At 36.9% G+C, this 15060-nt stretch overlaps 1 protein-coding gene across 5 annotated transcripts in view; it reads left to right on the top strand.

Annotated features, from left to right (window-relative positions):
* Nucleotides 1-15060, top strand: part of DMD (dystrophin) — a 999626-nt gene that overhangs the window by 349145 nt on the left and 635421 nt on the right. For all 5 annotated transcript variants that reach the window (XM_082277447.1, XM_082277448.1, XM_082277450.1 and 2 more), the window contains 3 exons: nt 997-1131; nt 1888-2037; nt 11546-11707. In XM_082277447.1, coding sequence (XP_082133573.1) covers nt 997-1131; nt 1888-2037; nt 11546-11707 — 447 coding nt within the window. The remainder of the gene's footprint in view (nt 1-996; nt 1132-1887; nt 2038-11545; nt 11708-15060) is intronic.

The raw sequence follows: 15060 nt of genomic DNA, 5'->3' as shown, positions 1-15060 counted from the left end.
GCTATATTTTGCTTATGAATAATTTGAAAGAGCTAACCTCATACAGCACAATAATATACCAGAGTAAAAATTATCTTGTCTGAATTTCACTGTGGAAAATTAGGTGTGTAGTCTAAACTGGTAATCTGTATTTACCCTGATCATTGATGATGTGTTGTTGCATGTTAATATCCCTCTATAACCCTCATTTGTTGTGAGGATAGTTAGGTGAGATGAATTGCACTCTGGGAAGCTTGATCTGCCAAGAGTGTAATACATTTCAATAACATTAAAAGTTCTACTAATGAAAAAAAGGGTACAAAAAAAGATTATTTATGGAGAGTTTAAATGTTTTGTTTGTGTATCTAGTGCCATTTTTATCTGCTTATTTAAGCAGATATCTTCAGGCACTGTATAAATAAAATATTAGACAATAATTTAATTTCAGGAGAATAAGAACATTTTACAACATTATATTTAGTACTCTAGCACTTAAAAGGTACATAACTTGCACTAAATGTGGTTTAGAATTAATTTCCATAGAGATTTCAATCTGAATTCTTAAAAGCTGACATTTTATGAACATGTTATTTAAGCAATTAATATATAGAATATATAAGGAATCTAACTGCTTTTTATAATAAAGATGTAAATTTCTAACATGGGTCTTTAAAAATTTTGCTCACTTTTATATTTATATTAAAAAAAAACTTTACAGAAAACATATAAAGTGAATAGTAGATGAAAATGAAGATTCAAGTTGTGTTTTGCAGAAGTGTTCACTTTTTCATGTTATTTTCTGTGGTTTTTCTCTGTTTAATCAAAATGATGGTTTTCTTGTCTTTTATATTAATTTGGATCATGTGAGTAGTGGGAAATAAAAATCAACTGTATTGTTCCATAAGCCTCAGATATCAACCATGTTGCTTAGGGGATAAGGCATGAATGTATTCAGTATTTTAATGAGTGAAAATTTTCAGTGAGATTTTCAATCTAAATAAACCTTTTCTTCATCAGGAGGTATGGGCATGTTGGCGTGAATTATTGTCGTATTTGGATGTAGAAAATAAATGGTTGAATGAGATCGAACGGAAACTCAAAGAAACTGAAAATATCCAGGGAGGTGCAGAAGAGATTTCTGAGTCTTTAGATGTAAGTGCTAACTTAAATTACCAAATCACATGTATTGATAAATTGTAAATTCCATGTCATTCTAAACAAGCTGTGAATTAACATTACACAGGAGCAAATTTCAGAATATTTGTAAAGTCCTAAGTTCTCACTAGATTCAAGAAACAAGGTTTTGAATTCAAATCCAGCTAAATCAAACAGTAATTAAATGTGGTATGGCTGGTGTCATAGACAGTTTTGGTAATGATAAAATAAGCATTCTTAAAAAAAATTACCTCAGTTCAGACAGTCAAAAAATGTTGAAGGCTTCAGAGAGGGCAAGTTTCCATCATAGAAGTGCAACTTTGTTTATTATTCTTTTTTATTCATAGAGCCTTTTCAATTTGTAGGAATTAAATTAATACTTTTAGTGCATCAAAATACAAAATATTGCATTGATAATTCATTCTTGATGTTGAATTTCATCAATTTAGATACTCAAGTGAGTTTTTTATATTAAAGTACAACTACTTTCACTGAATTCATTGCGCATAGCCCACAGTTTTAAAATCAAGCAGTAAATTTATTGCTTTATGAAAAATCTTTGTGCTTGGTAATAAGTAGTACAGAACATTATTTATCAAGGCATGGAACATAAGTACTTCATCTTTTTTTCTCTATTTTTAATTTATATGAAACATGATATTTCTTTCTTATATTTTTAAGGCAAATTGGGATTGCTCTGTAGAACCTTATTTACAAAAAGGAAAATAAACTACTTTTTATGACTTTTTTCAGTCTTTGGAACGTTTAATGAGACATCCAGAAGATAACCGCAACCAGATTCGGGAACTGGCTCAGACTTTGACAGATGGTGGAATCTTGGATGAATTGATCAATGAGAAACTTGACAAGTTCAATACTCGATGGGAAGAACTTCAGCAGGAGGTATATTTAATGGTCCTCCCATTAAGTAGAGGACAGTCTAATGCCATTTAAAAAATAAAAAGTTATTTTGTTGGTACAGTTCCTGAACAGCTCACAAACAAAATTTTATGTTAGAAGTGGTTTCATGCATGTGCTGGGCTAACTCCAGTAGGCAGCATAGCACCACAAGACTCCACATCTCCTGGTGCTTTGACAGAGATATAGAAATGCAAAAGCAAGAAAACTCATGGATTGGGATTAGGACGATTTAATAAGTAAAAGGAAAAAAGGGTAAAAGCAAGTGATGCAGAAGAAATTACCCCCAGAAGACTAATACTCAACCAGTCCCTGTGCAATGACAACTTTGAAAACACTTTCCCCCACCTCTTTTTATTGTTGAGCAAGACCCTGTGTGGTGCTTAGGTCAGCTGTCCTGGCTGTGTCTTTTCAAAGCCCCTTGCCCACCCCCAGCCTGCTCTCTGGAAGGGGCAGGGTGAGAAGGAGAAGTCCTGGGCACTGTAGAAGCCCTGCTAAGCAATGACTAAAACATCCCTGTGTTATCAACACTGTTTTGGCCACCAATCCAAACCACTGAACCATACAGGCTGCAGTGAAAATTATCTCAGTCCCAGCCAAAACCAGTAAAATAGGTAACCCCAAAATTTCAAAACCATAGTGACCATCTAGTGGATTTAATCTTAAATTGAATACGTGGGATGTTTTCTCTGACAAAACTCTTAGCGAGAAGCAAATTATTTTAAAAATGAAATATGAGTAATATCTTTTACATGTATATTTTTCATTAAACAATAAGTGTACTTGTATCAATGAAAGATTTGAAAAGACGCTTCAATATAGAAACACATAACACAAGGAGAGCCAAATCTAGAAATATGCTATAAATATGAGGAAGACATCAGCTCAGTACTTGGTGAAGATCAGAAGTAGTTATTAGAGGAAGACCTAGCAAAGGACATAGATAGCCCCTTTATGACTGTAATCAGAACATGCTCAAAGATGACCTACAAGAACTGTCAAAAATTACTCGGTTACAAGGATATAAATGATGCACAAGTGCAGATTTTTTGGAAAGCAGGTGTATTAGAAGGATGAAAATCTACATAACAGCGAAAAGAATTTTACTTCTTTTGTGGTGCTTGAAATATACTTATTCTTGAAAACAGTGGAAGTAAACACACTGTAATAAAAATTATGGGAGGATCCTCAGCTGTTCTGAGAATAAACTTGAAGGATGGGGAGGGAAAGAGCCCAGTTGGGGTAAGAGCCTGAAGCAGTGCAGGCATTCAGGTAATTCTGTGTAACTGGACAGTGTCATAACAGAAACATAAATAGAAATTTCTGTATACCTGCTCTTTTTTTTAGCCCTTTTTTTTTTTTTTTTTTTTTTTTTTTTTTTTTTTTTTTTAAATAATCTCAATTCTGTGAGTTTATAAAGATATGTAGACTCTGGAATTCTACTTCTTTGTATTTGTCAATTTTTTACTGACTTGAAGGAGAAAACTAGGAACATACAGAAGGCTTCCAGGGTATGAGAACAAGACTTTCAAATAGTCTTTTTGAGTGATAGTTGAATACTATTCAGTCACCACTAATAGATATTAAATCAAAATTCATAAAACTTCAGGGATTTAGTGTGAAAAGCATATCATGAAGATGTTGTATGAAATTCTGGAAATAATTTCGATGAGAATATAGGCAAATATATTAGAAATTTGCTCATTGCTCTCCAATTTCTTTCAAAGATAGACAAATTGGGGTGGAGGGCTTCTTTAAAAGCTTCTTTGAAAGCTTGATCAGATGTTGAGTAGTTAAATACTAATGGTGAGATCTTACTCTGAAGTAGAAAAACATACTTTTTTTTTTTTTTCATAGATTCCTGGTACTGAACTTTCTGTGCTGTTTGTGTAGTCTCTTGAAATTCAAGCAGCATTCTCCTTGTATAATATATATTGCAGGCACATAACACACAGCAGCTCATGGTCAAGGTCACTTCTTCACTTGGCCGATTGGTAGTCCTAAAGTGGTGAAGTTATTTGTTTCTATTTGAATAATTGTGCTGGTAATTACCAAGACAATAAGCTCATGTGGGCAGAAACTGATTTGTGAAATATTTATTCACTACTAATAGAGCAACCAAATCAACCACTTCCATATGAATGATGCTGCAAGACAATGCAGCTTTGCTGCTGAGATAGAGATTCATTTTTAAAGGCAGATAATGGCCTGTGTTTATATGCCTTATCTTCTTTAGCTAACAAAGACCGAGTGTGTTTAGTTTACTTTTGAACATTTGGGGCTGGCTGATAAGCAAAGTATACCCTATCCTTACTTTTCAAGGACTGATTCACTTAAAACTCTATATACTGGATTTAGGAAACACTGAAGGATTTGAAGCTAATATTGCAAGCAACTATCATCCCTTGTAATGCTGAAAGTGATTTAAATCCTGTCCAGCAAACTTCAAAAATGACAATCGGATATTCTTGAGACCATGCTTGCAGAAAACTGTATAAAACATTATTGTTCACATGGGCTTTACACTAGATTCAATTATTATTGTTGAGTCCTATCTCTTAATTCCTTTTAGGACTCCCCTGAAGATTACCTTTGGTTTCTTTCAAAGAGCATGCATTCATCATTTGACACAATTTTTCTGTTTTGCTCTCCTCTCCAGAGGAGAAAGAATATTTCACACCCAATCTCCACATGATTTCTGGCTGCCAAGAGGGCTGCTTTTACAAGTTCTGAGGCATTATCTGCCTGCAGTGATAACCTAAAAAGATAGAAAAATCTTTCCTGGTATGGTTTCCAGGTTTGGAAGTCAATTGATCAAAGCTGAATATCACTTAATGGATAGGAGGTCATATATTTCTAGGCATTTACTTGAAAAGCACACTGCATAATATTACTAGAACTTGCAGAAGAATTAGTTCTAGGTTGGAGGGTCTTAAAAAATCATGGGTCCAAAGGTAATGTTTTGAATTTTAAAAAACATGTTTCTAATTTAGGTCTAAGCACAAACATTAATCTACTCTGAGATTAAGCAAAGATTAACATGTTTGGAATTTGATGTGAGGGGTACTGTTGGGGTCCCTTCCCCCCTGCCATGTAGTCCTGGGAGAGGGGCCCTGGGGGGGAGACACGAGGATTCCCTCGCCCCTGGTCAGCCTCGTTCCCCATTGGTTGTTTTGTATTCCCTGCACGGGCAGAAGGACCCTCGGGTCCCGTGATTGAGCAGTTCCTCAGCAGAGCTCCGGCCACACGGCTGGAGAAATAAACATCTCTGAAACATCTGTCAAGAATCGGTCCATGTAGATTTCTTTTCCACGGGACTCCTTCTTTGATACGCGTGTTACAGTATCTGCACTGTAACAAATGGTGGATAATGCGAGCTGAATGATCCCCGATCCCTAAGCGACTGATGTGTGAGTAAACTCTAGAAACTCTGGATTTCTCTTCTTGTTTTGTTTTGCTGTTCCATCTCTAAACTATGGAGGAACCGTGGAAAGACTCTTGCCTCTCAGAGCCGCATATGGACATTTATCTTAAACTTGAAAAGATTCTTGAACAACGATTTGTAAATTTTAGCTTAATTCAAGCTCAAAAGGAACTGAAACACGTCCTGGCGTGGTTGTTTAAGTACTTTTTCTATGTTTCTTGGGATGTGATTGTTACCAAAGACTTTTGGAATACCGTTTGGACACAGTTAATTTCTGAGTCAAAATATATGCCAATGGAAGAACATTTTCGTGAATATTATTTAATTACCGAGACAGTTGAGCAATGTCAGCTGTGTCTTGACGAAGGGAAGCCTGCCTCAGAGTCCGTGCGACCGCGGCCACGTGGACCGAGCCCTCTCTGAGCAGCAGCGAGGCAGTTCCTGTGCGCGGGTGGAACAGCGTGAGCTGCAGTGTTGGCCACGGAGCGAGCCGCAGCAGGAGCGGGGTGACCCAGCGGTGCCCGCCTGGCCCAGCGCAGCGCGTGGTGGAGCGAGCCCCGGGAACGCCCGGCCGAGAGGGGCGGTGGCGGGCGGCGGTGGAGCGGAGCCGTGCCCGGCCGAGACGCGCGCTGGAGCGGGGTGCAGGGGGATCGTCGCTCGGGAGCCCGGCCGAAACATGGGCACGGGGCTGCGCAGAGCCCAGACACGCCGGAGCAGCGCCGCTCGGAGGGTGCGCAGCAGCCGCAACGCGGGGGCCCGGCCGAGACATTGGAGTCAGCGAGGCGGCAGCCGCGCAGGACCAGCAGCCACGACAAACACGCAAGCATGTGATAGGAGAAGTTGTAGCAATGAAAATTACAGGAAGTGTGAAATGGTACAATGTAAAAAACAACTATGGATTTATAACATGAGATGGTACAGGGGAAGATTTATTCATCCATAGAACTGCTATTAAAAGGAATAACCCTAGAAATTACCTGCAAAGTGTAAGAGATGGGGAAGTTGTACAATTTGATATAGTGCAAGGAAAGAAGGGTTTACAAGCAGCAAATGTTACTGGGCCTGGAGGTATTCCAGTCAAAGGCAGCCGTTATGCACAAAATTATAAACAATATCTATCCCAGCAACTTACCTACCCACGGCCTACTTCCCCCTTTTACCCTATACCCAATATGAACCCTTTCCTAAGTTTACCCTATCCCCAGTTTATTCCTAATCCATTTTTCACCTCATGGCTTCCCTATACAATTCCCTTTCCCTACTACTCCTCTCCGACGCCGAGGGGGTGATGAAAAGGGGGAGGGAAGAAATTAAACCCTCTCCTGCCTCAGTTTCCCCACAAAGCATGCCCGGAGAGTCCTGTCTCCCTTCTGTCAGCCTTAAGATGTTCTGGAGAATCTGTTTGGACATTTAAAGACTCAGGAGGGTGGTTTGTCTTGTTTTGAAACTGTTCTTGTTATGTTTATCCATTTTTTTTTAATGTTAAGTTCTAAATCTCTTCTTGTTAAAAATAAACAGGTGAAATGTCGGGGTCTCCTCCCCCCGCCATGTAGCCCTGGGAGAGGGGCCCTGAGGGGAGGCACGGGCTTTCCCTGCCCCTGGTCAGCCTTGTTCCCCGTTGGTTGTTTTGTGTTCCCCTGCGCAGGGAAGGACCCTCGGGTCCTGTGATTGAGCAGTTCCTGGGCAGAGCCCCGGCCATGCAGCTGGAGAAATAAACATCTCTGAAACATCTATCAAGAATCGGTTCATAGATATCTCTTTTCTATGGGCCTCCTTGTTTGATACGTGTGTTACAGTATCTGCACTGTAACAGGGTACAGAGAATTTGTGACATATCTCAGTCACAATCATTATCACACCAAGAGTCAGGTTAAATTTTAAAGTAATTTAAGCAAGTTAAGAAGGAATTTTAAAGCTTCCTAACTTTTTAACTTTGCCTGTGGCAACGTTTCTCAATAATACAAGTGTATAACCGAGCCACAAAAAAACCCCAAAAAGCTAAGATTTCTGCCTTTCTTAACAGACCCTTTTCCACGAGCTGTAACTTATAAGCTAATTAATGAACTGAATTCTGCATTTTAAATAAATATACCCTGCAGTAAAAGTGCTGTAATTTTCAAAAGGTTTTGTGCTATTATTCTCCTACAGCCCAACTACTAAGTACTCCCTTGACACTATTTGGTTTTAACCGTAAAACTCTAACCAACATCTTTGTAACTGCATGTGTGACTGATGTCATTAAACAGATGAAATGTTTTATTTAGTCAAAAAAGTGGTAATATCTATAAGTACAACTTTATAACATTCAACATCAAGGAATTAACTATGGTCCTTTCCCTTAATACTACATTTTATATGGGTAATATGCAATGTTGCTATTTCCTGCATTTACCATTGGCTTTTGGTAGATTGTAAACAGGTTTGTGCAGAACATCATATCATAAAAAGTGTTATGTTTATCATAAACCCACTAAAAATCTATAAAAACCCTGTAGAGACTTAAATTAAAAATTTATTCCATAAATATTTTTTTTGTTTCTCTTTCATTCTGATAGTGCCTAACAGCAGATTTTTTTTTCTTTGAATTAGTTTTCCTTGACAGCTGTCAACATTTCGCTGGCTCAGAAATAATTAAAGAGTTGGTTGTTTTCCTGAGATTTTCTGTTTAGAAATTAACTGTCAGCTACTTCTCTTCAGAGACCAAAGCCTTCAGCTTTATTGACTGTGATCTCATAGCAAAGCTGGAGCTTCTTGTTATCTTCTCAGACCCACACTGCAGTATTAAGCCATCTAGATTTTTTCACAATGAAATAGAAACCCCATAATATTTCAGGAAACAAATAAGCAAATGAATCAACCAGGACATCATAAATTAAAATATTTTTATACCATAGATCCATAAAATTTCAGCTCTCAGCTCTCATGTCTTTAAAAAATAGGCATATATAGATTTTCACACAGACAGACATGGGTTGTAAGGACAAATTTGAAACTCGGCTTCAGAGACGTAAGTGCGTAGTATCACTACTCCTTTTTGTAAAGCATTCTAATGCTTATGTCCACCATCAACTCTTTTCTATGGAAAGAGGAGAAGAAAGCTTCTCAATATTGTGGCATTCCCCTTGACTGAATTAGGAAAATATTCTGCAATGCCAGTGGTAGTACCAGGGACCTACTTAGTGAAAAAGATTATATTTTTGAATCCATTGTTGCTTATTGTAGAAATATGTTATATTACATGAGTGTATCGTACCTTTTATAAGATTATTGTAAAGATTTTCATTTACATTTGGTGTGGGAATTCAACAGGGTCAGCTATGGGCTTGACTTTAGGTGAACATGCAGGACAGGGTTTCCAGTAAGCAATGCAGACAAAAAAATTAAGATAGCACCCATTTATATCTGAGAAAATCATTACAACTCTGGAGGTACTATTTCCCAACATTCAGCTGTGTGGCTCTTCTCCCATTGCCAAAATAATTCCTCTCTTTTACTGCTGCATTCATGTCTTGGTCTGACATCATCCATTCATTCACTTAAACTGTTCACAGTTTTGGGAAAAGATGTACCTTCAGCTCACTTGGAAGAGGCAAAATGTCACACAGATTCTCAGGCTGTAATCACATTCTCTCTGAGGACAATGAAAGAGGAATTTTTTGTCATTGTGTATGTGTTGTGTGCACATAAAGACATCACAAGCATGAATATGTATTTATCTGACTTTATATTTGCTTGAAATACAAATGTAAAAATTTAGTCACTCAGGCAATGATTTGTTGTAATTTTTCCTTAAGCTAATCTGCTATAATATTTGATCAACAAGTTTAGGAATCTTTTAATTTTTCCAGTTGTATTCTAAAATGGGATTTTGATATACATAGTTTCTGATTATATCAGCACAAAGATGACAATTTTTCGATCACCACTTATTTTTTGTAGTGTTTTAGGCTTTGGGAATTTGCATGCGTTCTGCTACTTCATTGCATGCATGCAGTCTGCTTCTAAGGCTGGCAGCAAATGTATCTGTACTTAAACAAGTCCCTAGTTCCAAATATTTGACAGAGGTTCAGAGTTTCAGGTGTTGCTATAAAACTAGTTTTTCAGATAAGACTAAATTTAATATTGAATTCTCTATGAAGTGCAGACACTTTTTTGAATGACTCATAAGAGGGGAACTTTATTAGTGTCTTATTTTAAATGGTGAGCTTTCCTGTACAGAAGGACATGGAGCGTGTGTTTGTCCTAAACAGTTAACCACAGAGATCAGTTAAGGCAGGGGGGTTCTTCCATGGTTCTTCCAAGCTTGCAGGAGGATGACCTTACCCATTAGATGTAGAAAGCTACTTATCCTGTTTCTGATCTAATGTGTCTTTCAATCTACCCTATAGTGACGCAAATGGATTGATAGTCTATATCTTAGCCAGGCTTACAAATCAGTATTAAGTAGTGCCAAGGTAGATGGAAGCTGTGGTTTTTAAATTCAGCTGTTGTTTTTAAACTCACTGCTTTGAACAGGCTGAGAAGATTTTTACATTAAAATCTGCAGTCAGATGAACATAAAAGTAATTTAGGTAGCAAGCCTTACTAATGTAGTAGGGTAATAATACCTTGGTGGTTTAGGTGCTCCCATTAACACTGACAGCATGAGTCTGATATGTAAAGCTGCTCAGTTCCATGGAAGGTTCCTGGAACTGTCAGTGATACAAGATTATCTGATCAGTTGTTTTGAAATAGCACAAAGCAGCTTACAAAAACAAATATAGAAAATACTGGTTGGATCCCTATCCTTTAACTAAGTCAAACAGCTAGCAAGAATGCTCACAAGAAATAATCTTTTTCATTTGTTATATGTGAAGCTCTGTAAGAATCTGAGAGCTCAATGAAGAAGGTACGGATATATCAAATATTCCCACTGAATTGCTGGGAGATATTTTTGTTCAAGGCAAGAGTGTTGTAATGGGTATGAAATAAAATTAAAGTATGGCTGGCTTACCAGAGAGAAAACGTGTGATTTGACTTGAAAAATGGTAGGATACCTAGCAATGTTATTTAAAGGGTGCTTGCTTTCACCTTTGATTAATGTCAAAGGAAGTTAGTCACCTTATCCTGTGATCAGCAATATGGCTGGGCTTGTACACAGAAAAACTCTGTTGAATTTGAAGTTGTTGGTAACTATTGTGTGCTTTGTATAAAGCAGAAACTCTGCCAGGCAGTAGCTGGGGTCCAAGTAAAATATGAGTCTGCAGGTAAACACAATGACAGATGGAAGAACGTCCTGGGTTATTTATTACCTGATAAATGCCTTATTAAAGTGTTGGAAATAATATTTAAAGCTGACTCATTTATGTGAAGTGTTTAATATAAGCGTGTCCTAAGGACAAATTGGATGGAGAATTTATTGCCCTCATTTTTTAAACCATAAACTGAACCCCTTTGAAAGGAAAACATCCTTCTCCAAAAAGGGTCGTGTAAAAAGCCACGGTGGCACTGCTGGGGGACTAGAAGCAAGAATCAACTTTTTAGGTATTTTTTTCCCCCACATTACAGAAAAAGTAGGCATTGTCTCTTCCAAACAGCTATTTATGCATCATCTAAGAGAAATCCAGCTCAAGAGAGTTGTTATCCCTCTCACTTACTGAGGTGGATTGCCTTGGATAGGATTGTGATGACAGTAACCCTATTCTCAGTAAACAAAGTCTCTTGAATTATATAAGAAGATCAGGAGGACCTCTCTGCCTCAGAAAGACAGCACTGTCAGGATGCTTTGATGATGCAGCTTTGCCATCTTGCACTCTGAATAGAAATCCTCAGTTTACACATTGGTTTTTTGGGATCCTTCATTTTTTAGAACTTGTCTGTGGATCTGGGTGTTGTTTGTTTCTTACCGAGAAAAACAAATGGGTGGCAAAAAGATGCGCAATTTATCCTACAAAAAGGTGGATGAGCACAAGTCAGGAGTCCTGTGTCTGATTCCTTGCCTGAATTTTTTGGGGAAAAAAAAATGTGTGGAAAAAAATTTATTATATGCATTATTACTGTGAATGCTGATAACGTTATCATTGTTTTTAGGCTGTGAGAAGACAGAAAAGTCTTGAACAGAGTATTCAATCTGCACAGGAGACTGACAAAACACTGCGCTTGATCCAAGAGTCTCTGGCTGTTATTGACAAACAGTTAACAGCCTACACTGCAGACAGAGTGGATGCAGCCCAGGTCCCTCAGGAAGCACAGGTAAGTTATACACATGTTGAGCTCATGTGTTTACTAGTTTTCTTAATCAACCAAAGAGTGTTTGGTTGTCCCTCGGCCTCTCATTAAAGAGGATTTGCAACGTGATCAGCATGAAAGTGCAAGTAAATTTTGTGTAGGATTACTTTGAGAAGTTTAAGCTACTTTCCTATTAAAGTCATATTTTCCTTCTGATTTATATTATATACCAGTCTAAAGGATGTAAAAAGCTATAAATATCATGGAAGACTATGCAGTAATTTTAAAATAACAAGGATAGGCAATGTGAGTCTTTAAAATCCAGCTCCCGTCATAGAAAGAGGAAACTCATCCTCACTACTCTTGGATGGCTCTTTTGCAAAGTTGATTATGTGGCCTAAGGTTTGTTACTAAATTATTGAAACATAGACCACATTGTTCATTATTTCATCATGTGCACATCAATGTACTTGTATTTAAACTTTCACAGTTCACATAAGTTCTGCGGAAAAAGCTTTTTCCAATCTTTACACATGGTTTATTGAGCCTTTGAAATAAAAATGTGCATCTAATTTCATGTTTACTCTTTCATTCTTTCTTCTGTAAAGTCTACTTTCCTGCAGCATTGAGGGTAAGAATATGAATGAAATGAAACCAAACATCTGTGCAATAAAACTATTAACACTCTACAATATTATATACCTCAACTTTTCTGTTAATTTCATCTAAATTTAGGCAGTCATATTATGAAAGTAAACAAACAGGGAAAAAAACGGTGGGGAAGTTGAAAATGAATGCTTTTATAACGATTTTAGAAGAGGCATTCAGTTGTGGTTTTTTAGGCATGTTTGTAGAGTTTTAAATCTTTCCAAAATACTATTATCTTGTAGGGAGTAGCTTAGATGGTCTTAAATATATTCAGAGATGAATATATGCAGCCCTGAAAATAATTTCTTCTCTCCTTTCAGAAATAAAGGTTACTGCATCTTTTGAATTAACATGTAGATAGATGTACCTTTCAGTTACTTTTTGTGTGTGTGTGCACTTGTAGGTGCATGCAGATATTTCTATGTGTATGTAGGGACTATAAATTCTATATTTGGAAAATAGGACCACATCTGGATTCAGTCTTATTTTGAAAATATCTTTTATCCTACTTTATTTTATTTTAATTTATATCAGTATAATAACATATTTAGACAAATTGTTTCAGTTTGAACCCTAAACAATGTTAGCTGCTGACTCTCTTGAATTATTTTTCTCCTTCCTAGAAATCTGAATGGTGTAAGCAATTTTTTTAATAAGATAAAAACTAACATTTTTTTAAAGATACCTCAGTTGAATTTCTCATCTTGTAATTATATAGAATGAATACATAAGAAAATTTGCTATGAAAATGTACTCTTTTTTTTATGGTGTGTTTGGACCCTTGTATGCTTCGCACGTCCGTGGATGCATCTGGTTTATGTGCATCCTCAGGTACTTTATCGGGAATTGCTACAGACTGTGTAAAAGTAATTCAGAACTTCAGAAAATGAAGCAGCACAAAACCCAATCAACCTTAATTAGCGCACTTTCATAGGAAAATTTCAGCTCAGTGCCTTTGCAGAACTTGTCATTTTTCTTGAGATTTTATTGTCTCATGTCAGGTTCACCCGATTGTATTATATCCACTGTGGGAAAACCAACATAGAGGCTGCTGATTTTTTCCCTTTCATGTTTTTATTTTATGGTGCCAGTGAGACCTAATGAAAAAAAACTTAATTAACAACTGAACAGGTTTAATGCAAATATTGAAGTTCTCTGAAGTTCAGTTGTGAAGTTCTTTAAAATCCTTAGAGGGAAAGGGAATAAACAATCATTTTTATGTGGGTAAATAGACTGAGTCATTCCTCCAGCAAAGAGCCACTCCCAGCCAGTGACAGAACAACACATCTTGAATGGCCACATCTCCTCTGGAGCTTCTGCTGGCACAGTTCTTTTGTAGAGCTGGAAACAGTTTGTTCATGTAAGATACCTACAATAGTGTCTGCACAGCTGGAATGGGAATCTTTCAGTCAGTGGTGTTGCTTTCTGGGCAGGGATCAGTTTATCCACGCTGAGGGATTTAGCAAACCATTCAGCAGTATGTGTTGCTGAATATGTTCTAAAAGAACATATAGGGAAATTTATAATCAGAAAGCTGCTGAGGGCTTGGGAGCTCTGTGTGTTTGCTTCAAAAATTTCAAATCCATTTAGAGCATTGATAGGAGGAATAATCTTTGTTTCAGCTGATCAGAAATTAACCTGAGAAAATTATATTTAGCTCCTCTTTTTAAGTGAAATGATCAGTTTAGCTTATTCAGAAACTTGACAGAAAGAAAGGTGAGTCAAATATGTGCTATTCAACTTCTCCTTAGGATCATTTTCTGAATATAAATTCTGTGTGCTTCTTACTCCACCATGTGGCACTGAGAATTTAATGCTAGAGAGCCAGTGTTGCCCAAATTATTTGGAATACAACTAAAGATGATGTATTCAGGCAAAAAAAAACCTAACAGCAACCACAGAGATAAATCAGTTCAGATTCTTCAAGGTCCAGTGATGACAAAACCTCGAGTGAGGTAAATTCTAAAGCAATATTCCAAAAGGAAGGACTATTTATTTGTATGCTTGATCTCGTGATCCCAATGGAAGACTTTTTCATTTTCTAAACTTACCAAAAAAATACAGAGAATGAAGCCATCATCACAAGAATTTGCAGTTGTTGACTTTTTTTCAAGTATTCTTTAACTGTCAGGAAGAAAACAAATCTTTACCAAAATTATTACATTTATATGAGAAAACATTTTCCAAATAATTATTTGTAGCTTTGTTATTCAATGACTTTTGATGGAAGAGAGAATTTCCACTTTGTACGTCTGCTTAGTCTGAGTGACTACATGAACATTTTTACATTCTAGGAGAGAAAATAGACTTATTTCATTTCTCACCTGCATATGACAAATCACTTGTCTGTTGTTCTCCCCGGTCAAATTATGTAAGTTGTGGTATGAAGAAGAACTCAATATTGTGTTTTTGAAAAGTGCAAAAGTAATCTAGCTTTTCAATAAATTCCTTGGATAATTTCAGTTCTGTAGTGATAAGCACTACATGCCTGGCTGTTTTCTAAGTGAAGGTGGCTATTTATTTTTATAGTATCTTTGTGCTTTGTTCAAAACCAAAGTTAATGTGATGAATAGAATAGCAGAATTGTTCAGTTGCTCAAGGTGTTACTTAACAAGAATGATGCCACACTTCATTGCCTTCAGGCTAATATTTTGGGACAAAGAACTCACAGCTGTCTACTTAGGAAAATGTTAAAGTTACTTACACTTACCTTTCCTCTCCTGGAAATT

This window comes from Coloeus monedula (genome assembly GCF_965178545.1).
Source record: "Coloeus monedula genome assembly, chromosome: 3".
NCBI lineage: Eukaryota > Metazoa > Chordata > Aves > Passeriformes > Corvidae > Coloeus > Coloeus monedula.
Note: the sequence above shows the minus strand (reverse complement) of the source record. Positions and strands in the feature narration are given on the sequence as shown.